The following is a 24,669-nucleotide window of genomic DNA, read 5'->3' on the forward strand; positions in this document are numbered from 1 at the left end:
TGGTGGCGATGCGCAGTTGTGCAGTGTGGTGCTTCTGCGTTCCGCTGCTTTTGACCCGTCTTGGTGGCGATGCGCAGCTGTGCAGTGTGGTGGTTCTGCGTTCCGCTGCTTTTGACCCGTCTTGGTGGCGATGCGCAGCAGTGCAGTGTGGTGCTTCTGCGTTCCGCTGCTTTTGACCCGTCTTGGTGGCGATGCGCAGCTGTGCAGTGTGGTGCTTCTGCGTTCCGCTGCTTTTGACCCGTCTTGGTGGCGATGCGCAGCAGTGCAGTGTGGTGCTTCTGCGTTCCGCTGCTTTTGACCCGTCTTGGTGGCGATGCGCAGCTGTGCAGTGTGGTGCTTCTGCGTTCCGCTGCTTTTGACCCGTCTTGGTGGCGATGCGCAGCTGTGCAGTGTGGTGCTTCTGCGTTCCGCTGCTTTTGACCCGTCTTGGTGGCGATGCGCAGCTGTGCAGTGTGGTGCTTCTGCGTTCCGCTGCTTTTGACCCGTCTTGGTGGCGATGCGCAGCTGTGCAGTGTGGTGCTTCTGCGTTCCGCTGCTTTTGACCCGTCTTGGTGGCGATGCGCAGCTGTGCAGTGTGGTGCTTCTGCGTTCCGCTGCTTTTGACCCGTCTTGGTGGCGATGCGCAGCAGTGCAGTGTGGTGGTTCTGCGTTCCGCTGCTTTTGACCCGTCTTGGTGGCGATGCGCAGCTGTGCAGTGTGGTGCTTCTGCGTTCCGCTGCTTTTGACCCGTCTTGGTGGCGATGCGCAGCTGTGCAGTGTGGTGGTTCTGCGTTCCGCTGCTTTTGACCCGTCTTGGTGGCGATGCGCAGCTGTGCAGTGTGGTGCTTCTGCGTTCCGCTGCTTTTGACCCGTCTTGGTGGCGATGCGCAGCTGTGCAGTGTGGTGCTTCTGCGTTCCGCTGCTTTTGACCCGTCTTGGTGGCGATGCGCAGCAGTGCAGTGTGGTGCTTCTGCGTTCCGCTGCTTTTGATCCGTCTTGGTGGCGATGCGCAGCTGTGCAGTGTGGTGCTTCTGCGTTCCGCTGCTTTTGACCCGTCTTGGTGGCGATGCGCAGCTGTGCAGTGTGGTGCTTCTGCGTTCCGCTGCTTTTGACCCGTCTTGGTGGCGATGCGCAGCAGTGCAGTGTGGTGCTTCTGCGTTCCGCTGCTTTTGACCCGTCTTGGTGGCGATGCGCAGCTGTGCAGTGTGGTGCTTCTGCGTTCCGCTGCTTTTGACCCGTCTTGGTGGCGATGCGCAGCTGTGCAGTGTGGTGCTTCTGCGTTCCGCTGCTTTTGACCCGTCTTGGTGGCGATGCGCAGCTGTGCAGTGTGGTGCTTCTGCGTTCCGCTGCTTTTGACCCGTCTTGGTGGCGATGCGCAGCTGTGCAGTGTGGTGCTTCTGCGTTCCGCTGCTTTTGACCCGTCTTGGTGGCGATGCGCAGCTGTGCAGTGTGGTGCTTCTGCGTTCCGCTGCTTTTGACCCGTCTTGGTGGCGATGCGCAGCTGTGCAGTGTGGTGGTTCTGCGTTCCGCTGCTTTTGACCCGTCTTGGTGGCGATGCGCAGCTGTGCAGTGTGGTGCTTCTGCGTTCCGCTGCTTTTGACCCGTCTTGGTGGCGATGCGCAGCTGTGCAGTGTGGTGCTTCTGCGTTCCGCTGTTTTTGACCCGTCTTGGTGGCGATGCGCAGCAGTGCAGTGTGGTGCTTCTGCGTTCCGCTGCTTTTGACCCGTCTTGGTGGCGATGCGCAGCTGTGCAGTGTGGTGCTTCTGCGTTCCGCTGCTTTTGACCCGTCTTGGTGGCGATGCGCAGCTGTGCAGTGTGGTGCTTCTGCGTTCCGCTGTTTTTGACCCGTCTTGGTGGCGATGCGCAGCAGTGCAGTGTGGTGCTTCTGCGTTCCGCTGCTTTTGACCCGTCTTGGTGGCGATGCGCAGCTGTGCAGTGTGGTGCTTCTGCGTTCCGCTGCTTTTGACCCGTCTTGGTGGCGATGCGCAGCAGTGCAGTGTGGTGGTTCTGCGTTCCGCTGCTTTTGACCCGTCTTGGTGGCGATGCGCAGCTGTGCAGTGTGGTGCTTCTGCGTTCCGCTGCTTTTGACCCGTCTTGGTGGCGATGCGCAGCTGTGCAGTGTGGTGGTTCTGCGTTCCGCTGCTTTTGACCCGTCTTGGTGGCGATGCGCAGCAGTGCAGTGTGGTGCTTCTGCGTTCCGCTGCTTTTGACCCGTCTTGGTGGCGATGCGCAGCTGTGCAGTGTGGTGCTTCTGCGTTCCGCTGCTTTTGACCCGTCTTGGTGGCGATGCGCAGCTGTGCAGTGTGGTGCTTCTGCGTTCCGCTGCTTTTGACCCGTCTTGGTGGCGATGCGCAGCAGTGCAGTGTGGTGCTTCTGCGTTCCGCTGCTTTTGACCCGTCTTGGTGGCGATGCGCAGCTGTGCAGTGTGGTGCTTCTGCGTTCCGCTGCTTTTGACCCGTCTTGGTGGCGATGCGCAGCTGTGCAGTGTGGTGCTTCTGCGTTCCGCTGCTTTTGACCCGTCTTGGTGGCGATGCGCAGCTGTGCAGTGTGGTGCTTCTGCGTTCCGCTGCTTTTGACCCGTCTTGGTAGAGATGCGCAGCTGTGCAGTGTGGTGCTTCTGCGTTCCGCTGCTTTTGACCCGTCTTGGTAGAGATGCGCAGCAGTGCAGTGTGGTGGTTCTGCGTTCCGCTGCTTTTGACCCGTCTTGGTGGCGATGCGCAGCAGTGCAGTGTGGTGCTTCTGCGTTCCGCTGCTTTTGACCCGTCTTGGTGGCGATGCGCAGCTGTGCAGTGTGGTGCTTCTGCGTTCCGCTGCTTTTGACCCGTCTTGGTGGCGATGCGCAGCTGTGCAGTGTGGTGCTTCTGCGTTCCGCTGCTTTTGACCCGTCTTGGTGGCGATGCGCAGCTGTGCAGTGTGGTGCTTCTGCGTTCCGCTGCTTTTGACCCGTCTTGGTGGCGATGCGCAGCTGTGCAGTGTGGTGCTTCTGCGTTCCGCTGCTTTTGACCCGTCTTGGTGGCGATGCGCAGCTGTGCAGTGTGGTGCTTCTGCGTTCCGCTGCTTTTGACCCGTCTTGGTGGCGATGCGCAGCTGTGCAGTGTGGTGCTTCTGCGTTCCGCTGCTTTTGACCCGTCTTGGTGGCGATGCGCAGCTGTGCAGTGTGGTGCTTCTGCGTTCCGCTGCTTTTGACCCGTCTTGGTGGCGATGCGCAGCTGTGCAGTGTGGTGCTTCTGCGTTCCGCTGCTTTTGACCCGTCTTGGTGGCGATGCGCAGCTGTGCAGTGTGGTGCTTCTGCGTTCCGCTGCTTTTGACCCGTCTTGGTGGCGATGCGCAGCTGTGCAGTGTGGTGCTTCTGCGTTCCGCTGCTTTTGACCCGTCTTGGTGGCGATGCGCAGCTGTGCAGTGTGGTGCTTCTGCGTTCCGCTGCTTTTGACCCGTCTTGGTGGCGATGCGCAGCAGTGCAGTGTGGTGCTTCTGCGTTCCGCTGCTTTTGACCCGTCTTGGTGGCGATGCGCAGCAGTGCAGTGTGGTGCTTCTGCGTTCCGCTGCTTTTGACCCGTCTTGGTGGCGATGCGCAGCTGTGCAGTGTGGTGCTTCTGCGTTCCGCTGCTTTTGACCCGTCTTGGTGGCGATGCGCAGCTGTGCAGTGTGGTGCTTCTGCGTTCCGCTGCTTTTGACCCGTCTTGGTGGCGATGCGCAGCTGTGCAGTGTGGTGCTTCTGCGTTCCGCTGCTTTTGACCCGTCTTGGTGGCGATGCGCAGCTGTGCAGTGTGGTGCTTCTGCGTTCCGCTGCTTTTGACCCGTCTTGGTGGCGATGCGCAGCTGTGCAGTGTGGTGCTTCTGCGTTCCGCTGCTTTTGACCCGTCTTGGTAGAGATGCGCAGCTGTGCAGTGTGGTGCTTCTGCGTTCCGCTGCTTTTGACCCGTCTTGGTAGAGATGCGCAGCAGTGCAGTGTGGTGGTTCTGCGTTCCGCTGCTTTTGACCCGTCTTGGTGGCGATGCGCAGCAGTGCAGTGTGGTGCTTCTGCGTTCCGCTGCTTTTGACCCGTCTTGGTGGCGATGCGCAGCTGTGCAGTGTGGTGCTTCTGCGTTCCGCTGCTTTTGACCCGTCTTGGTGGCGATGCGCAGCTGTGCAGTGTGGTGCTTCTGCGTTCCGCTGCTTTTGACCCGTCTTGGTGGCGATGCGCAGCAGTGCAGTGTGGTGCTTCTGCGTTCCGCTGCTTTTGACCCGTCTTGGTGGCGATGCGCAGCTGTGCAGTGTGGTGCTTCTGCGTTCCGCTGTTTTTGACCCGTCTTGGTGGCGATGCGCAGCAGTGCAGTGTGGTGCTTCTGCGTTCCGCTGCTTTTGATCCGTCTTGGTGGCGATGCGCAGCAGTGCAGTGTGGTGCTTCTGCGTTCCGCTGCTTTTGACCCGTCTTGGTGGCGATGCGCAGTTGTGCAGTGTGGTGCTTCTGCGTTCCGCTGCTTTTGACCCGTCTTGGTGGCGATGCGCAGCTGTGCAGTGTGGTGCTTCTGCGTTCCGCTGCTTTTGACCCGTCTTGGTGGCGATGCGCAGCTGTGCAGTGTGGTGGTTCTGCGTTCCGCTGCTTTTGACCCGTCTTGGTGGCGATGCGCAGCTGTGCAGTGTGGTGCTTCTGCGTTCCGCTGCTTTTGACCCGTCTTGGTGGCGATGCGCAGCTGTGCAGTGTGGTGCTTCTGCGTTCCGCTGCTTTTGACCCGTCTTGGTGGCGATGCGCAGCAGTGCAGTGTGGTGCTTCTGCGTTCCGCTGCTTTTGATCCGTCTTGGTGGCGATGCGCAGCAGTGCAGTGTGGTGCTTCTGCGTTCCGCTGCTTTTGACCCGTCTTGGTGGCGATGCGCAGCTGTGCAGTGTGGTGGTTCTGCGTTCCGCTGCTTTTGACCCGTCTTGGTGGCGATGCGCAGCTGTGCAGTGTGGTGCTTCTGCGTTCCGCTGCTTTTGACCCGTCTTGGTGGCGATGCGCAGCTGTGCAGTGTGGTGCTTCTGCGTTCCGCTGCTTTTGACCCGTCTTGGTGGCGATGCGCAGCTGTGCAGTGTGGTGCTTCTGCGTTCCGCTGCTTTTGACCCGTCTTGGTGGCGATGCGCAGCTGTGCAGTGTGGTGCTTCTGCGTTCCGCTGCTTTTGACCCGTCTTGGTGGCGATGCGCAGCTGTGCAGTGTGGTGCTTCTGCGTTCCGCTGCTTTTGACCCGTCTTGGTAGAGATGCGCAGCAGTGCAGTGTGGTGGTTCTGCGTTCCGCTGCTTTTGACCCGTCTTGGTGGCGATGCGCAGCAGTGCAGTGTGGTGCTTCTGCGTTCCGCTGCTTTTGACCCGTCTTGGTGGCGATGCGCAGCTGTGCAGTGTGGTGCTTCTGCGTTCCGCTGCTTTTGACCCGTCTTGGTGGCGATGCGCAGCTGTGCAGTGTGGTGCTTCTGCGTTCCGCTGCTTTTGACCCGTCTTGGTGGCGATGCGCAGCAGTGCAGTGTGGTGCTTCTGCGTTCCGCTGCTTTTGACCCGTCTTGGTGGCGATGCGCAGCTGTGCAGTGTGGTGCTTCTGCGTTCCGCTGCTTTTGACCCGTCTTGGTGGCGATGCGCAGCTGTGCAGTGTGGTGCTTCTGCGTTCCGCTGCTTTTGATCCGTCTTGGTGGCGATGCGCAGCTGTGCAGTGTGGTGCTTCTGCGTTCCGCTGCTTTTGACCCGTCTTGGTGGCGATGCGCAGCTGTGCAGTGTGGTGCTTCTGCGTTCCGCTGCTTTTGACCCGTCTTGGTGGCGATGCGCAGCAGTGCAGTGTGGTGCTTCTGCGTTCCGCTGCTTTTGACCCGTCTTGGTGGCGATGCGCAGCTGTGCAGTGGAGCGACTAAGCGTTGCGCTCATTGTGACCCATATGGAGCGACAGGGGCAATCGTCTCTGTCTCAGCCGGGGTCATTCGTGCGCGGCACCTTTTTCTTCGTTTCCTTTTCCGACCCCCTCTTCAACCCTTCATTTTCCCCTCTCCCGCCCTGCCCTCCCCTTCCTCACTGTACTCCGAGAGCGCACAACGCGCCTGCATGGTGAGCTTTCATACTTGCATTTCTCTCTCTCTCCCTCTCTGTGCGGGTGTCTCACTGCTTACACCTATGTCTCTCCTTGTCTGTTGTGGCACTGTTTTCTCCTCTCTTCTCCTGCACTTCCCCCGTTTCCCTTCTTACACACCCACACCCACACACACACTGACTTGGGCTTCTTCGGTGCGGGTCATTACGCATCTCTTCCCCCATCTTTCGGGTCTTGGCCACCCACATCACCCTCTGCTCGCTGGGGGGGGATGGCGGACACATGGGCTGACACCATCATCTCTCAAGGCAATACCCACTCACCCACCTGACGCTAAACAGGAACACGTGTCTGTGCGAGCACGCGAGAAGCAACGCTCAGTGTAGAGTCGCAGGCAAATCCTATTTTTCTTTTGGTGATTTTATAAAGTGGAGTGTCAGCGTTCACGTCTGCGCCTCTGTCGCGCGCGCGCGTGCGTGCGTGTGGGGACACTCCACTTTGAGTTTGTCTTCCCTCGCGCTCATCCCACCACCGTCGGTGCGCGCGTGCACGACTGCCCCATTTGCTTTCGTGTATATTCAGACACTCGCCTACATCGCTGTAGGCGATTGCCCCCCTCCCCCTCCCCCTCCCCCGTGTGTGTGTGTGTGTGTGTGTGTGTGAGGGAGCGGGAGTGCACCAACACAGACAACGGCAACATACAGAAGTGGAGAGCGAGTGAGAGGCGCCCGCTTTCTACTTTTGTATCTCTCACGTCTCCTACAACCTCAATCACCTCTTCGTTTTCTCAGTCAGCCCAGCCACACCCGCACGCACACGCACACGCCTGGTCGATCATCGGGGGGGGGGCGCTTTGAATTCGTCGGCTTTGCTTTGTTCATCTTGTTTTATCGGGTGTCTGTGCGTCTTTCTACCTCCGCGTGCTTAGCGTCTGCGTGGATCGACAAGCGTATCGCCCACGCCCCCGCTCGCTTGTGGGGGTCTCTACGCCACTTATCGCTGTTGTCAACCCCACGACGGAGAAGCCTTGTGCACGGTTGGCGATAGGATACAGACGTGCTCTTGTGTTGCCGCCTGCTTCTCGCTCTCTTGTGTGTGTGTTTTTTTTTTTTTCTCCGCAAACCCTCGTCCCTCCTTCTCCTCCTCTTTCACCTCTTCTCGCTGACTCTCGCACCGCAAGTCACCGTGGGTTTCCTACCCAGGCTTCGATCAGTCCCTTTCCCCCTCTCACTCTCCCTCTCCCCGCTTTACAGCGCTCTCAGTGCGGCGACGCTTGAGCGGACGACGCCCACGGAGGTGAATATCATTCAACTACGAATCAATACGAGAGGGAGAGAGAAGACGAGCTTGCATCCGTGTGAAGTAAGTATTCCGCCCCTCTCCTTGTTACGCTCCCCCTCTCGGGCCACTGCGTGGGACGACTCCGTCGACGACGGCCACACAACGAAGGGAGCGACCTCTCACCTCCTTGCCAGTTGACGTACGTGACCGATAGGGGAAAGCGCGTGTGTGTGTGTGTGTGTGTGTGTGCGTGTCTGTGCTTCTGCCTGTATGCTCCATTGGGTCAGCGAGAGTGCGAGCTCTGAGCAGGCGTGCTGAGGTGCCGCCATTGCGATGCGGGCAGGTGCATTGAAGGGAACAGCGATCAAATACTGAAAGCCGCAAAGAGGAACACCCAGCCAGATACCTCTGCCCTTCTTCCTTCCCCACTCGCATTCGCCCCCCCCCCCCCCCTCCTCATGAAGACGGTATTCGTGCCCTCTCCGTTGCCAGCATCCTTGATGTCGGCACCCTTGACCACGCCTGCCTCCCTCACGCGGCTACGGACATGTCTTGCCATTGGATGTGGGGTGGGGCTACTTCTCTATGCCGGCGCTGTACTGCGACGCCACCTCGCCTCTCCGCGACCGCCGCCTCGGGTCACATGCCCGATGGCGGACAACACCATTGCGCTGCTACGACATCTACACGATGGCCCGTTTCGCTTTGGGGACCCAACCCCATTCGCCATGGCGGCGCGCGCAGAGGCGACACGCCGCATTCGTCGTCAGCAGCGGGAGCGCCGACAGTTGCGGCGGCGCATGCGGTCGCAGTTGCATCCCACGAAGAGTTCTCACCACCAGCCCACGCGGCATTCTGCAGGAGCCGCTGAAGCCTCCGTGGCTATCAGCAACGTCTTCGAGACCACCAACCAGAAGGCTGGTCTTTCCGTTCCCATGAACCCATCACCAGCGCAGCAGGAGCAGCATGTCCCAGGCAGCGAGCGCACGTCCAGCGGCGCCGCTACGGCGACTGTGGCGAAGGATCGAGGCGACCGCACTGCGGCAGCGGTGTTGTCAAGACGAGCACGCGGCACGCTGCCCACTACGATGAGTGGCGGGCTGACCTCTGCCAGCGCCGTCGCTTCGTTTTGCGCTGTCGAGTCCGATGCTGACGACAATGACCAACGCGAGGGCGACGGCTACAATGAGGGCACGTATGCTACCAACGTACGACTGGTGGCGAAGAGGGACGGGGCCAGTAAGATGACGTCGAGCGAAGCGTTGCTGCTCTCGTCGTCGTTGTCGATGGGCCGTTCCTGCGACTCAGACTACTCCGACTCGCAGAGTACCAGTACCAGCACCACCAGCGGCAGCAGCTACGACTCGCGAATCAGCACTCCGTCGTTCGTGCAGTCGGAGGCGTCGTCTGAAGCCTCGCACGATAGTGCGGGGTCTCTGTTGGTCATGACGACAGGCTCTGTGATGAGCCCCGACGGCATCCCATGGGTGAAAGCCACGCTCGACAATGGCAATGTCCGCGGCGGCGACCCTCGTGCCTCCCACAACGTACCGCAGATAACTCAGCAACACAGCCAACGCCACCACAGCCCGCCAGCGTCGAGCAATCCAGCCGGAAGCTACAGCAACCTCTCGCAGCACATTGTGTTCGGATCGAATTCTAACCCGCAACTGTCCTCGTATCCACACTCTATGACCGGCGCAATGGCTGCACAAGGGAGCCGCTACCCGGTCCAGCCGCTGTGGTTTGGCATCTCCTCACCGGCCACCAGCATGCACGCATTCGGTGGGACGACGCAGCTGGGAGCGAACACGACCCCCTCGCGTACCTTCGGCGGCAGTAACAGCCGCCGCTCCCCGGAGGTAGCGTACGCGACGACCTCTGTCACCATGCCCGGGGTGGTGCCATCGCTGCTGGCCGGTGGGGGGGGCGACGAAGAGCTGCATCGATATGTGGCGTCTGCCTGCATGTATGGGCCGCCGCTGTTTTCGACCGAGATGGACGTCACGGACGCGCTGGCGGAGCTGCGCAGCTCCGCATGCTGCAGTGGGGACCGATATGGGAACAGCTGCCTTGGGGGCGGGGCCTCCAGCACAACAAACACTGCCTCTTCTCCCTGCATGAGCGCGACCGTCACTAGCAGCGGCGGTGGCATCATGGCCCTTATAGGCTCCTCGATGAATGCGACCTCTTTCCAGCAGCAGCAACTAGGGATGTCGTCGTCTTTGGTGCACCACCGTTCTCATCACCACCACCATCCGCCGCAGGCGAGTTATGGCCATCACGCTTCGGCTCACCTGCGAGGCCAGAGCTACTTCTCGGGCACGTCGATAGACATGGTCAGTGCAAGCGCTACAGTCCCCATGCTCGCTCGACGCGCAGTGCACTACCCAAGCGGTGGCGGTGGCAGTAGTCGTAGCCAGCCGCTGCAACAGAGCCACTACCGGCGCAGTAGCAGCGGCTGTCATCGCGTTTCCTCGCGTACTAGCTTTCGACGCAGCGTGAACGGGTCGCCTGTTAGCTCGCAGTTGTTGCCTGAGGCGTTGTCGGTCGTGTCGCCTGGCTACGCCAGCGACGGTGCAACTGGCGAGAGTACCGCTAGCGCAGCGAACGATTCTTTCATGAATGCCTTCACTGCAACTCCCATTTCGCCATCGTCGTCAATCCTGCGCCGCTCCATGGCGGACGACGGGCGCGCACACCACTCATCAGGACACGGTAAAGCTCATAGCAACGCCAGCCGCTTCTTCCGCTCCATGAACTCCGTCTTGCGCTACCTAGGTCTTTACAGACGACACCGCGGCGGTGGGCGGCTGCGCCGGTGGTGTCGCAGATGCCGGCGACAGGTACGCCGTCGTGTGACCGTCAGTTGCGCGACAATCAAGTTTTGCGTGAGGCACGTATGGCTCGCGATGCGATGCAGCTGGCATGCTCTCGACAGAGCGTGCGTGCGAGGATGGCGCTGGATCCAGCGTCGCTGGCGAGAGAGTACCTCCGCCGCGTCTGCCCAGGTGCTGGCGATTCTGCATCGACCATCGTGGTCCTTGGCAAGGTCGGACGCGATGGCAGCTGCTGATGGAGGCTGCACCGCGGCTGTTCCGGCGCTGTCGAGTGAAAAGGACGGGAGTACTCCGACGCATGTTTCCCCAGGTGTCGACGCCGCAACGGATGCGGCGGCGGCGGCGGAGGCCAGGCGTGGCGGTCTTTTAATGACGGACACGGCTGACGAGGCCATTAACAAGATCGTGCAGCTGCTGGAGCCGACACCCGGGCGTGTGCCAACGGTGGCTGTCATTCGCGCCCCTCTCGGCTACGACGTATCAACTGATGCGGCGAGTCTCTGGAAGGCGCTCCACTTCGACAGCAGCTCGTCCGAAGAAGGCCTGATCGACATTATTATCATGGAGGAGCTCAAGACAGGACCGTTGCCACCAGCGCAGGCGAAAGCAGCAGCTGCAGCGGCAGGGCCTTCAACACCGGTGCTGCCCTGCGTCGGCACCTCTAACGGCGAGAGGACAGCAGCGACCGCGTTGCCAGGGGGGAACGAGGGTGACGTGTCCTCTGGGCACCCCCACAACTCACTCAGCTTCGCGTCTTCATCAGTTGAGCCGGCGATGTCACTGCCACCGCAGAGGCGGCAACCACCGGAGCCGTCCGCGCCATCGACTGGCGGCGCTGCAACGGCGGCGGCAAGAGCCCAGGCGCAGCTGCGCATCTCCTTCGAGATCTACCCAGCACACCTGTTCTACTCCTTAATCTTCCGCGCGGCAGTGCTGCAGGAGAAGGACTGGGCGCTGCGACGCGCTGCTGCTGAGCTCTTTGGCGGTTCTGCGGAGATCGAAGGCAGCGGCACGAGCCTTGGCACCAGCACAGCGGCTAACAGCGGTGCCGGTGGCAATGTTGGAGCTGCGCTGGGGTCGCCTCTGTCACTCGCACGCGCGCTGTCTTTCACTTTCGGTGTTCCGGGCTCGGCAGGCGAGTGCCACAACAGCAACAACGCGGTGACCTCCTTTAGCCACCACCCCCCCCACGGCGCGGCCGCCGTGGGGGGCAGCAACGTTGGCTTAGAAAGCTACTGTCTCTCCCCATTATCGTCGGGGCACTTCTGTCGAATGCCGGTCTCCCCAAAACTGACAACGCCGGCGCCGCATGTGGGTCTCATCGGTGGTGGCGGTGCGGCCGGGGTTGGCTTTGCCAGTGCATCCCCTGGGACGGCGGGTGGCACTGTCGCGTCGCCTGTGACCTTGCCACCATCTGCGCAATCCCCTGGGGCGGTGACGTCATCGCCTCAGGTCGTGGTACGCCTCTCTGAGAGGTACAGCTTTCCAGCGCTACCGCCGCAGATGGTGATGTCACCGCTTCTAGGGACGCAGTCCGGGCTCGGGGCGCTGCCGGCAGGCTTGAGCGGCGCCGGCGGTAGCGCACTCGCCGGTGTCGGCACCGCCACTGGCGTCAGCGGCACTGCTGCTGCGGGAGCAGCGACGATGCCGGGCTCTGGACGTCGCATTATCTCAGAGAAGGAGGTTCTGTTCTACATCCACGTGCTGCGTACCCCTGTCGGTGACGGCGTCACTACCACGGCGGTGCCATCGAGCAGGGCTTCGGAGGTGGAGGATGTCGCCGTAGGTATAGAGAGTGCGGCTGCGACGGCAATGGACGTGCAGCGGAGCGGTGCCAGTCCCGCAAAGCGAAGTCCTCGGACACCGAGTGACATCCGCGATGCAGTCCCTGTCCACTGCAGCGGAGAGTATGCTCTGGAGGACAGTGACGACGACAGCGAGGACCTCACCTTACTGGAGCTGCGACAGCGCGAGGTGGAGTCACAGGTGCTGCTACGCTATCGCTTCCGTGTATTCCAGCAAGGCTCTCGCTCCCGCAAGGCCCTCGACGCCATCGTGCTGTACGCGCAGGACCACGTGGAGCCATGGTACGAGGAAGCGAAAGCGATGCTGCAGGCACTGCCGGCCACGAAGAGCTTCCAAGCCTTCTCCTCGTCCTCCACGCCGTTGCCGCAGGGCAACGAGAGCATCCCTGCACAATGGCCGTCCGAGAGCACGGGGCGACTGACGTCACTGGGCGGGAGTGGTGAGGCGGCGACGGGCTTTGCCGCCGGCCGCCTGCAGCGCCGTCCCTGTCGGCGGCCGGCGGGACTGACGCTGCTTTCTCTCGGCACAGCGCCGCTGGTGAGAACGCCAGAGCTTGACCGAATGGACTCCTGCACCACCGCAGCGAGCAGTGGTTTGGTTCAGCTGCCAGCGTGGGCGATGGAGGTGCTCATCCGGCGCGAGAGCATGCGCGAGACGCTGGTGCGAGACCTCAAAGAAAAGGCCTTTCGAGTGTGTGCCGTCCCACTCCCGGACATGCGGGTGCACTGCATCCTGCCACCAGCTGTCCCGCGCTACGTCACGGCCCACGCGCGCGGCTTCCCTCTCAGTCGCACTTTTGCTGAGGAGATTCTCTCGCAGCAGCGTGCGCTACAGCTCATTTTGCTGCAGCGGGAGGAGGAGAACCAACGCGTCATCGCCGCGAGAATTCGTCAGGAGCAGCGCCAGAAGGCGCGCCGGGAACGGAGGCGACGGGCGCAACAAGAGCGACAGCAGCGGAAGGAGAACCTGACCTCCCGGAGGCGCGTGTCAGGCGACGGCGAGAGTCTGAAGGAGCGGTTGACAGGGACGATGAACCCGGCAGCCCTCGTGTCGCGTGTCGCATCCATGGTGAAACACGCCAGCGTGGGGGCCGCCGGTCGTGGCTGCCGTGGCTTAGGCAACGTGCGCTCGCACGAGTCGCCCCCGGGCAGCGATGGCGTGTGTAAGGCATGTTCAAGGGCCGACGCAGCTTGCTGGCAAGGGACCTCAGAAGCAGCAGTGCCGCTTGGTGAGTCAGGCGTGTGTACCCATTCACCAACACGGCGGCGGCGGCAGTACCGACACGACTACTCGGCTTCCAACGGTGGTGTCTACAGCACCTCCTCTTCAGCACGGCCACAGAACGCCGCACCAGAAGGCAACGCGCAAATTGGCTCTGCCCTTTCCCAAGACGAGCGTGATCGCGTCGGCTGCGGTGAGGCGGAGCTCAGAGACGCCACCACTATTGCCGCAGCCCCCCTTGACAATGCTCAGCAACACCAGTGCTGGACTCATGAGCCGAGTAGCTCCGGGCAGGTGTGCGTGATGCAGCGTCCGCCTGGACTCCAGAGCGTGCGCGCTTCCCATGCCACCGCCGCTGCGATGTCTGCGCAGATCTCGCCGCCGACGACGGAGGTGGACATTAACTTCCTCGGCGGCAGCTCCAACAGCGTCTCCATTGAGGCTCCCTCTGATGCTTCGCGGGCAGTGAATGTAAGCGTCTCATCCTACGCCGCGGAGATGGAGCCGCATTCGAGCGAGCGTGGTGTGGGCTGCGACAAGGGCGGCAACAGTAGCAGCCGCGCGTTCGCCTCAGTTGAAGCGCTAATTTCTTCACCACCAGCACCGACTTCGTATACCGGCACGGCCCAAACCATGCCACTGACGCCACCGAAGGTCTTCTCAGTGTCTCCGCCGCCGCAACCGCTCTCATCGGCCCCAGAGAACGGTCTCCTGAGCAGCCTACCGACACCGCCGCAAGCCCCTCAGGGACATCGCGGTGGTAAAACCAGCAGCAGCAGCGCTGCCCGACCAATTTCTGTGGCGTCTGCAAGCACCACCCGCAACTCCCACTGGACTGCCGTACACACGGCAACCAACGCGAACACTTGTGTCACACCACCGCCTACCTCCTCAGCCACCTCCGGTGCCGGAAGCCCCGCGGCGCCGGTCGACGGTAGCTGCAACAGTGGTGGGCATGCCACCAGCTCTGTTAGCCACGTTCACGCTCAGGTGACTCCCGCCTCAACGAGCAACACTCTGCAGAGCCACCTCAGTACGTGCCCAGCGACAACACGGGTGACGATGACGTCGCTCGTTAGTGGGTTCAGCAGCACTACACCCAGCGTTAGCGGCATGAGCGCCGCCGCCGACTTCCACACTGGCACCATTTCAACATCGGAGCGTGACTTTCCGTCGACGTCGCTGCTGCCACCCCCCCTACCGTTGCCTCTGTCCCCATCGCCACTGCCCACCTTCAGTACCTCTTTTCCCCCCGCGCCTGGTGCGGGCATCTCCCCCTCCTTGCCCAAGCCGTTCCTGCCAGATGCATCCACCGCGGTGTTTGCGACTACGCGCAACGCGAGCCTTGACGCCTCCGCTGGTGGCCAGGAAAACCACCTGGACGCAAACGTGCCGCTGTCGCTGCTGCCGCAGCAGTCACACACCGGTCAGTCGCATCGCTTGCTGCAGAGCCCGGCGTTGCCCATCCCCGCCACCTCGCTGCTCAATGTGGAGGACACAATGCACCCCTCCGTGGGTGGCGGTGCTGCGCAGAGCAACATCAGCAACTATGCCAACACCAGTAGCTTGAGCAACCACCACAATCACTTGCTAGAGCGACCGGATGATGGGGGTGTGCCAGCTGCCTCGCTGACGACCTCGTCGCTCACGATGCCCAACCACGGCATGTACGGCACGCTTGACGCGTGCTACAGCCATAGTGTCGTGACGCCGCAGGCAGTGCTGCTGCGCCAGCAGGTCTGGGCAACTGCAGCCCCCCTCGTGTCCTCATCGTCCCTGCGGCCGCTAACCCCTCCCCACCACCGAGCCGCCGTCGCCCCCGCCGCTGCCCCCTTCTCAGCAGCCATGACAGTGGCGGGGGAGAGAGGCGCTCGAAAGGGCGAGCCGCACAACGGCGCGTGCACCAGCGATCCGGACGTCAGAAGCACCGCCGGTATGTGCAGCAACGCGGCGTTGCCACGAGCTGTAGGGGCGTCGGCTGGCGCTACTGAAGGTAGTTCGCAACCTCTGCAGGCCTCACGCAGTGGGTCGCGGCGAACCGGCTCTGGGTTACTGCCGTACACGTACTCTGCCGACTCGGTGAGTAGCATGTATGGTACGACGCACTACCCGCTCTACCAGTACCCGGAAGGTCCGAACAGCGCAGCCTCAGCGGGGTACATGGGAGTCGCCCCACCCACGACATCGATGCCGGGGGCGGCAGTGATGGGTGGCAGCGGTGGCGCCCCAGCGGTTGGGCTGGCAGGGTCGAACCATGCCGGTACTACGGGCCTTTGCGCATACAACTCTGCTGGCTACATTCGCAGCCACGCTTTGGGGGCAAGCGCCACTGGCGTTACTCAGGCCTACGCGTCTGCTGGCAGTTCCATTGCTTTCTCCGGCTGCGGCGGTGGCGACCATCGTGCAGTGAGCAGCGTCGGCGGGGTGGGTCGCCTCGAAAACTGGAGTTCTCCCTCGCAATCGCCGCACATGCCGGACTCGCTGGTGGACATGAACCCCAACACCATCGCCCCACCGTCGCTGCCGCACGCGCAGGATACGCATATGAACCGTCTGAAGCAGTGCAACAAGCTCTTGTCCGACCTTCTGGGCGTCGCAGGAGGCCCGATGCGCAGTGGGATCTCCTTCTACTACACCTACGGCGATGCCACGGCACTTCTGTACAACGCGTCCATCCGGGCCCCCTGCGACGAGAACATTCTCGAGCTGCTAGAGCAGCGGCAATGGGTAAAACAGCAGGAGCAGCTTCAGCTATTACAGACAGACTGCGGCAGCGGCGCCTGCTCCGACTCTGGAGGCGCGGCAGACGGCAGCACGTCTGGCGGCGATAAGATAGCAACGGACTCCAGTAGTGGATGCTACTCAAAGCCTGGCTCAGCGTCGGGTGGCACTGGCGCTTCGCACGTTCCGTTCACCTTAGCCGGAATTGGGGCCTCTTCTTCCCCATCATCTACGCCTCAGCAGCGGACTACGCCCCAGGGCAGCGGCATCGCGGCTGGCGGAGGTGTAAGTACCAATGGTCAAAGGGTGCGCAACGCTTGTGAGGCCTTCTCCGCGACCCTCACCGCTGCTGCCCCGGCATCCGAAGACGAGGGCTGCTCGTACCTTGATTACGGCGATCTCGCCGGGCTGCAGGACACGATGGACGCTCTGGAGGCCGAGCAGATTGAGGCACAACGGGCACGCAACACGCACTTTTACTCCATCTTTGAGCACCTCCACCACGCATACCACGACACGCTGCTGGAGGCAACTGACAGCGGCTCTGCCAAGTCTGTCGGCGTCAGCTCCGTCCCAGCCGCGGCCGCGAGCGGTTCCCTCTACGCGGGGCTCATCGGTGGTGTTAGGATGGAGTACTTCTTCCCTTCCACCACGTCTGCTGCAGGGGCAGCGAGTGAGGGGCGGCACGCTGCATCTCCACACGGCGTTGGCCACGTCGCCGTTCCAGGAAGGAGTACTCCATCACCTGGCGTGCTGTACGGTGGGGAGGGTGGAGCGGAGGCGACCGACCCACCGCGCTGGCGACAGCGGCTGTGGAGCAGCGTGTGCGGGTTTGTGGTCTGGGTGGGATCTCTTGTGGGCCTCACGCCCAAGCCGCGCGGCCACTCGACCGCTGTGGGTGGCACCACCGATAGAACTGCCGCCACGCAGTGGCCCTCGCCACAGCTCACCCCAAGCGGGGCAAAGTTTGGGTTCGATCTGGCCAGGCTCGCTGAGTACTTCCCGGGGGAACGCATCGTGACTTTTGGCGACGAGTGGTGCATCGCCTCGCGGCTCGATATGCACAACGGACACTTCGGTCTCTCGCCTCTGCAGGTGTGGATGGCCACGCGCTACTCGCGTCGCTTCGCCGGCGAGGTGTACCTGATGGACGTGATTGCAGCTGGCGGCGACCCGTACTACCCGGCTGTCCGTGTCTTGGATGAGATCGTCGCGCATGCCGTGCTCTACTACCACAACCACAGCCTGCGGGACTTTGTGGAGGACCTGGAAGCGGAGCTGGGGCTTGTGTACGCGCCCCAGACGCTCTGGGGCAGGCGCGCGCTGGGGCTGCCAGATAACGAAGCAGAAGTGCAGGAGCTGGATGGGCTTCTGTACACTGCCACTCGACGCCGGCAAGACCGCAGTCGTCGTCAACGCGCACAGCGCAAAGACGGGCAACGCCGCCGCTGTAGCGACGGCGCTGCCAGCGCTTCTGTGAAGGATCGCGCGGCGACGTCGCGAATTCCGCCACCTGCCACGGCGAGTGCATTACGCTCGACTGCCACTGATCGACTTCACACTGATGGGGGGCCGCCGTCGACATGTGCGACACCCGCTGCCGACGCGGTGCGCGACGGTGAAAGGAAAGGAGGTCTGATGGTCGGGAGCCACCGAGACGGACGCTGCTCTTCTAGTCCCCAAACTCAGAGGATGAACGGCGCGACTACGCAGGGAGGCAACGGCGCCAGTGATGCTCGGACAGTGCTACCGGGTTCGGTGAGCGATGGCGACGATGTTTCGTCTGTCGCGGTGACCGCGGCAACAATGACGCCCCACCGCCCCACGCCTCTTCAGGAGCATAACTGTCTTCGGCGCCACGATAATGACCGCCTCGAGGATGAAGAGATGGCCGAGTACACCTGGATCCAACTACAGGGAAAGGACCAGGAGGAGGACGAGGAGGTATTCTACGGCGCAACTGCGGCGGCCGCCGTGGGGTTTGGCGGTGGAGACATCAACATCGCGCCACACGTATACGACGCAGTGATGGAGCGCGAGATGTATGACGAGCGCATGCTGCTGCGCGAGCTGGACTACTTGAAAGAGTTCCTCGTCGACAATCGTAACGTCCTGTCGTCGGCGATGCTCACGACGGCTGGTTCGAACTCGCTCGAGGCTGTCTTTGGTGTCCCGGCGACGGTATTTCCCTTCTTGCTGTGCGCGCGCGAGAGCGTGCCGTTCATCGCCTCCATCTTCGAGTCCCTTTCGTATCACTACGGTCCCCTCACTTACGACAGCTTCTCCAAGTACACCTACGATGTCTACCACCGCGACCGGCTAGACGTGCTGCGCCACACGCCTCGCATGTTCCGCATGGTCAACAAGAGTCGCCGCGGCTGCATAACGTATGAGGAGCTCTGTCGATGGATGGCGCGGAAGCTCAGCTGCGGCAACAACGTTCAGCCCAACCGGCACCTGGTGGCAACAAGTATGTCGCTGCGGCTGCCGCTCGCCCTCGTGGCCGAGTCGCGCGACGAGTGGGATGCGTACCGGTGCGTTCTCAAGTCTCTCTCCGACGGCGAGGACGAGGAGTACTGAGGTTCGTCGATGGCGACGAGGTGCCTGGCGGTCGTCGTTGGGTGTGGGTCGAAATCCAAAAACTCTGCGTGTGTACGTCTGTGTGCGCAGTGAAAGTGATTTTCAGCAATGAAGGGGCGGATGCTGCACCGCCATCTCGAGGCTCATCTCCGCAGACGTTGTGAGTATATAGGCGTGATGCCCTCCGACTAGTCGTGGTGGCCCACTAAAAGGGGGAGGGAGGCGACTGGTCATGAGTCCGCTGATTTGGTGATGCGCAGGTACTCTCTTTTTTTTTCAGCTTTTCCCCCAATCGTTACGTGAATGAGTGCCCCCCCCCCCCCCCCCCCATCAGCGCGGTGTGCATGGAAATGTGTGCGTGGAGGATGACGTAGCACATCTGCTGATGCAAGTCGCCTGCATATGTCGGCGTGCGCACTTTCCCTGTGGCTGTCTCTCCGTCTGTTCCCCTATACCACCTCCCCCCCTTCCTCCTCATCGATCCCTGCCTCCTGTGTGCGTGTGTGCGTCTCTCTCGTTTCCTATCGCCCGCTTCGTGATGCTCTTCGATGAAGTGAGTCGATGCGCCACTACGCGAGTGCCTGTCTATGTGTTTGAGTGCTGTGCCAGTCCTCCTTTTAATTGCCCCTTCAATCGTTCGTGTCTCCTCCCCCCCCCTTCCCTCCCCCCCACACACACACGCGCGCAGGAAACGACGTGAGGACGCCCTGCGAGATGCACCGAGACAAGACGCGCATTTTGCAGTTGTGCCATTTTTGTGTGGTGTGTGAGTGTCGGGCACGCATTCCGGGCCACGCGAGGAGGGGTCCGTCATCACCGCTGCTGTGCGTGTGTGTGTGTGTGTGTGCGTGTGTGTTAGGTGGTGGTGGGGTTACATGTGTGACAACGCCCACGCTGCTTGTTTCCTACATTGTCCACCCGCTCAGCTGCGGATGACGTTTCGTTGACGCCTACGCCCAGCCTTGTCACACTCTCCCTCTCTCTTTCTCCCTCCCGGTAACGCACCCCGCCTCAGTCACTCCGCCTCAGTCACTCCGCCTCAGTCACTCCCTGCATATCCCCCCCTTTCCTTTCCCTTCACACGTGTGCGCATGCATGCTTGAGAAACAGGAAAGGAATCCATAGACCACAGCCCCCCTCATTGCCCCCACCACCCCTATGGGCATCCGCACAGGCACGGAGGCCTATAGAAGGATACAACACACACAGTCCTCCACTCTTGATAGATAAGGCAATCGCACTCCTCTTACTCCTCCTCCGTTCTTCCCTGGGACCAGCAAACGATGTCCAGGGCAGCTGCGAGGTTTAAGATCCCGATGTCGGTGACGAAGGACAGCTTTGCCTTCCCCTCCCTTCGCTGCTTCTCCATCATTGTCGCCGTTGATGAGCAGCACGGCATCGGCGACGGAAAGACAATCCCGTGGCAGGTGCCGGAGGACATGGCGTTCTTCAAAGACCAAACCACGCTGCTACGCAACAAGAAACCGCCGACGGAGAAGAAGCGCAACGCCGTCGTGATGGGTCGCCAGACGTGGGAAAGCGTTCCGCTCAAGTACCGGCCACTCAAGGGTCGGCTGAACGTGGTGCTTTCCTCGAAGGCCACCGTGGACGAGCTTCTGGCGGCACTGCCGGAGGGAAAGCGGACCGCAGCGGCGCAGGATCTGGTGGTGGTGAACGGCGGACTCGCCGAGGCACTCCATCTCCTCGCACGGCCGCCGCACTGCAGCTCCATTGAAACAGCGTACTGCGTCGGTGGCGCGCAGGTTTACTCCGACGCCATGACGGCGCCGTGCGTCGAGAAGCTGCAGGAGGTGTACCTGACCCGCATCTACGCGACGGCGCCGGAGTGTACGCGCTTCTACCCGTTCCCGCCCACAAACGCCGCCGCCGCCGCGTGGGACCTGGCATGGACTCAGGGACGCCAGCGGAGCGAGACTGGCGGTGTCGAGTACGAGATCCGAAAATACGTGCCACACAACCACGAGGAGCGGCAGTACCTCGAACTGATTGACCGCATCATGAAGACTGGTATTGCGAAGGAGGACCGCACCGGAGTGGGCATTCTCAGCCTCTTCGGCGCGCAGATGCGCTTCTCCTTGCGAGACAACCGCCTGCCGCTCTTGACAACGAAGCGTGTTTTCTGGCGCGGCGTGTGCGAGGAGCTGCTGTGGTTCCTGCGCGGCGAAACAAACGCCCAGTTGCTGGCGGACAAGGACATTCACATCTGGGATGGTAACGGCTCGCGCGAGTTTCTCGACAGCCGCGGCTTGACGGCGAATAAGGAGATGGATCTCGGCCCTGTCTACGGATTCCAGTGGCGCCACTTCGGAGCACAGTACAAGGGGTTTGAGGCGAATTACGATGGCGAAGGGGTGGACCAGATCAAATCCATCGTGGAGACCATCAAGGTGAACCCAAACGACCGCCGCCTCCTGTTAACTGCCTGGAACCCATGCGCGCTGCACGAGATGGCGTTGCCGCCCTGTCACTTGCTTGCTCAGTTCTACGTGAACACGGACGCGAAGGAGCTGTCCTGCATGCTGTACCAGCGCTCGTGCGACATGGGGCTCGGCGTCCCCTTCAACATCGCCTCCTACGCGCTGCTCACCATCCTTATGGCAAAAGCCACGGGTCTGCGGCCTGGCGAACTCGTGCACACGCTCGGCGACGCCCATGTCTATCGCAACCACATCGATGCTCTGAAAGTGCAGCTCGAGCGAACCCCGAACGCCTTCCCGACCCTCGTGTTCAAGAGGGAACGGGAGTTCCTGGAGGACTACGAGTTGTCAGACATGGAGGTGATCGACTACGCGCCATACCCGCCTATTAAGATGGAGATGGCCGTATAGGGAGAGGGGGGTTGTGTGTGTGTGTGCGCGCTCGCTCTCTCTCTCTCGCAAGTGACTGCAGCTGGTGCTCCTTCGATACTCCCTCTTCATGCCCCATCCAGGAGGGGAGGGGCTGCCGTTTCGGCTTTGTTTTTCGATTGTTTGAGCTTCGCTTTATCGATACTTTCACTCCTCTCTTCTGATCGCTTCAGTGCGTCGCCGACTTCGTGGGCGCAGGTATGAGCGCATGACGGCCGCAGTGGTGGTGGTTGCGGGCTGTGAGAGAGCGATAGACAGTGAGAGGGACGAGGGGAGAGAGGGCATGCCGGTGATAGCCTCAACTGGCCTTGTTGCACGCACCGCGCAGCTTCCGCTACTTACAGGGGAGTGCTCTGCGCTGCACCGACGCCCAGATGCCCCCCGCCCTCCCCCCCCCCCCCACGCATGCCCAGGCAGCCGCCGCCCCGCTGACGCCACCACCACATTCTCCTTCTTCCTCCGATGGAGCTCATCTCCTTTGCCTCCTTCGTCCATCTCTGGCGCGTTCTGTGTTCTTTTTTAAAGCTGATTTGGTGTTTTCCCATTTTTAACTACCTCAGCCCCCGCATCCCACGAGTGCACTGCCTCACTCGTTCCCCCCTTTTCCTCTTCCCCTGCACGCGCGTCTCGCGAGGGGACTTGTGTGAGTAAACACCCGATACGTGCACAGAGAGAGTGAGAGTGAGAGTGAGAGAGGGAAGGCGCAGCAATTCTTCGTGCGATCTCCCTTTTCTTTCCGGGGGTTTGCCGTGCCATGGCCCTCGGTGGGTGACGGCTGAACAGGCACAACGCGCGCGCGTATGTAGGTATGCATGCATGTGTGTGTGTGACATGGAGGTAGACGTGCTCGATAGTGTCTGACAGAGCATGGACAATCCAGCGAGCGAAGCGCCAGTGCAGGACGCGCTCGCATGCATGAGAAGAGTATCATGACTCAATAGACCGACAGCGTAACGTGCGCCTCCTTCGCCCCTCCTCGCTCTTGCTCTCGTCAACTCGTGCTGCTCTCGTGAAGGACCAGTGTGGAGCACGCGGCGACGGAAGGCACACACATGCACACACGCGCACAGACATTAGAAGGCGGGCGAGAAGGGTGGGTGGGGAGAAGTACGCCTCGGAGGGGTCGGTCAGCACATCGAAGAGCGATAAAAAATCAGAACGTTTGTGGCAGTCATGATGGGGGGCACGATTTACCTCCAGTACGCACGCATGTGGGTGTGTGGCTGTGCTTATCTACGCGTTTGTAAAGGTCACTGCAGCGATGGACAATCGTCTCACCGCTCTCTCGTCCTCTACCTTCCGCCTCTCTCCATCTACACGTGCCCCATCATGGACCCCTTCTTGGTGCTTCCTCCTCCTCCTCTTCCTCCCTTTACTGCGTTCACCTGATGACCTCACCCCATTCCTCACTTGAGGCTTCGCGACACTCATAGTGATCGTAAAACTGCTCACTCTACTGCACCACCGCCGTGTCCCGCGTCTTCCTTCTTCCTTCCCCTTCCATGGGCTCTGCGCGTTCATCGTTGTGGCGCTCTACGCTTCTCTCTCATTACACACGTTTTCTTTGCTCCTCGCGCTTCTTCAGCTCCACCACGTCGTCGTCTTCACGACTCTTCTGAGCGGGCTCTCGCCTAGCCCAGGGCCCACGACGCACTTGTGAAGGCTGTACGCGCGTTCCCACGCTTGGACAGCGCCGCTTCACTCACAACCGCCCACCGCCCGCCCGCGCACCGCGCCCGTCGGGGTTTTCTCATCACTGTCACCCCTCCCACCCAGTCGTCTAACAACTCCTTCCGTTGCCCGCCGGCACGCGCACGCGTTATGCCATCCAAGCAGACTTCCGCTGGGGGGCCCAAGAAGAAGCAGGCCATACCCACGGCGAGTGGAAGCGCACACGCACATCCGCAGGCAGCCATCGGCTTCCTACCGCCAGGTGCGAAGTACCCGTCTGAGGCTTCCCCGAACCACTGCAAGCATCAGAAGTCAAACTCCTCCTCCCAGGGGAAGCAGAAACACCACAACCGCACTAAGGACTTTGACTACCGCTTCGAGCAGCACATCTTCGTGCCACCACGGCTGCGTCGAGTTCCAGCGGTGCTCGTCGAGGCCGTAAACGACTTTCACTATGCAATGATGAATGACTTGCCTCGAAACGAGTTCTACTACAACTTGCTGAAGAAGCACATCGTGCCTGGTGAGTCGGGCGTGCTCGAAATCGGCGCCGGCTCGGGTCTGCTGTCGATGATGGCGGCGAAGCTAGAGGCGAAGTGGGTCGTGGCGGTGGAAGGGTCGTCAGAGATGGCGGCGCTGGCGCGGTCGAACATTGCTGAGAACGGGCTGGAGGGAAAGATTAAGGTGCTGAACCTGCTCAGCACAGAGCTCACCCCAAGTGATTTGCCGGAGCCACCGAGCATCCTCGTCTCCGAAATCTTTGGTACACTGCTGCTGGGCGAGAGCGCGCTGGACTACATAACTGATGCCCGCCATCGCCTACTTCGACCGACAACGAAGATACTGCCACAGTACGGCGTTCAGTACGCTGTGCCCATCGAGTGCGAGACACTGAGTCAAATCTGCGCTGTCTCCAGCTGGAACGGCATCGACCTCTCGCACGTCATGGCCCTGCAGGACACGACAAGCGTCGTCTTCACCAAGCAGTATGGCTTCCGCATGTGCTCCGTTCCATTCTGCCGCCTCGCCGACCCGATCCCGCTGCTGACGATCGACTTTGCCGAGACAAGGCGCAATTCCTTTAAGAAGGTGTTTCCGGTGGAGGTGACGGCGACGACAAGCGGCACGGCGCATGCGTGGCTCTTCTACTGGATCTCCACCGACGGCGAGGAGGTGATGTCGACAGCACCCGAGGATACCGTGAACAACTTCTCACGCGATATGCAGTGGGGCCAAGCGCTGCAGCTTATTGATGCCGGCTCGACTGCACGCATGCCCACCGAGCTGTCGATGTCCTCGGGCGAGTCCTATAAGTTCGAGTGTGCACTGTCAAGCGACCGCGTTGTCATGAGTCTCAGGTACATAGGTGGCGGTACCGCCACCGCACCGTCAAAGGTGGACACCAGCGAGGCGGAGAGCGAGCCACAGTAAGCGGGGCCAGTAGCGCACCGGCGTTCCTGAACCAACGGTGGCCGTTAAAGTATAGGCGCGCTCTCTCCAGCATGAGTTCACGCTCGGCGCGTAAGCGTTTAATTCCCCCCCTCCGCCCCCACCCACCCGCAGGGGGCGCGCACACGGGCATGCCTGCGGCGTTGCTGCATCGCTAAGAGTACTGCAGTGCCAGCCCCATTAGCGTGTGGGAAAAGAAAAGCGAGCCAAACTCAAGAAGGGCAGTGAG

The 24,669-nt window shown here is 61.5% G+C and overlaps 3 protein-coding genes across 3 annotated transcripts; all 3 read left to right on the forward strand.

The window, feature by feature from the left end:
• Window positions 1-7,743: 7,743 nt before the first annotated feature.
• Window positions 7,744-18,453, forward strand: LBRM_06_0820 (conserved hypothetical protein; the record flags this gene model as incomplete). The annotated part of the gene is made up of 1 exon (XM_001561966.1): window positions 7,744-18,453. One exon carries the CDS (start codon window positions 7,744-7,746, stop codon window positions 18,451-18,453), a length of 10,710 nt encoding a protein of 3,569 aa, XP_001562016.1.
• A 1,283-nt stretch (window positions 18,454-19,736) lies between these two features.
• Window positions 19,737-21,302, forward strand: LBRM_06_0830 (dihydrofolate reductase-thymidylate synthase; the record flags this gene model as incomplete). Its single annotated transcript, XM_001561967.1, has 1 exon — window positions 19,737-21,302. One exon carries the CDS (start codon window positions 19,737-19,739, stop codon window positions 21,300-21,302), a length of 1,566 nt encoding a protein of 521 aa, XP_001562017.1.
• Window positions 21,303-23,141: 1,839 nt separating this feature from the next.
• Window positions 23,142-24,422, forward strand: PRMT7 (putative arginine N-methyltransferase, type III; the record flags this gene model as incomplete). The annotated part of the gene is made up of 1 exon (XM_001561968.1): window positions 23,142-24,422. The coding sequence occupies one exon, from the start codon at window positions 23,142-23,144 to the stop codon at window positions 24,420-24,422; it is 1,281 nt and encodes a 426-aa protein (XP_001562018.1).
• Between the last annotated feature and the right edge of the window lie 247 nt (window positions 24,423-24,669).

Source organism: Leishmania braziliensis, chromosome 6 (genome assembly GCF_000002845.2).
Source record: "Leishmania braziliensis MHOM/BR/75/M2904 complete genome, chromosome 6".
NCBI classification, from domain to species: Eukaryota; Euglenozoa; class Kinetoplastea; order Trypanosomatida; family Trypanosomatidae; genus Leishmania; species Leishmania braziliensis.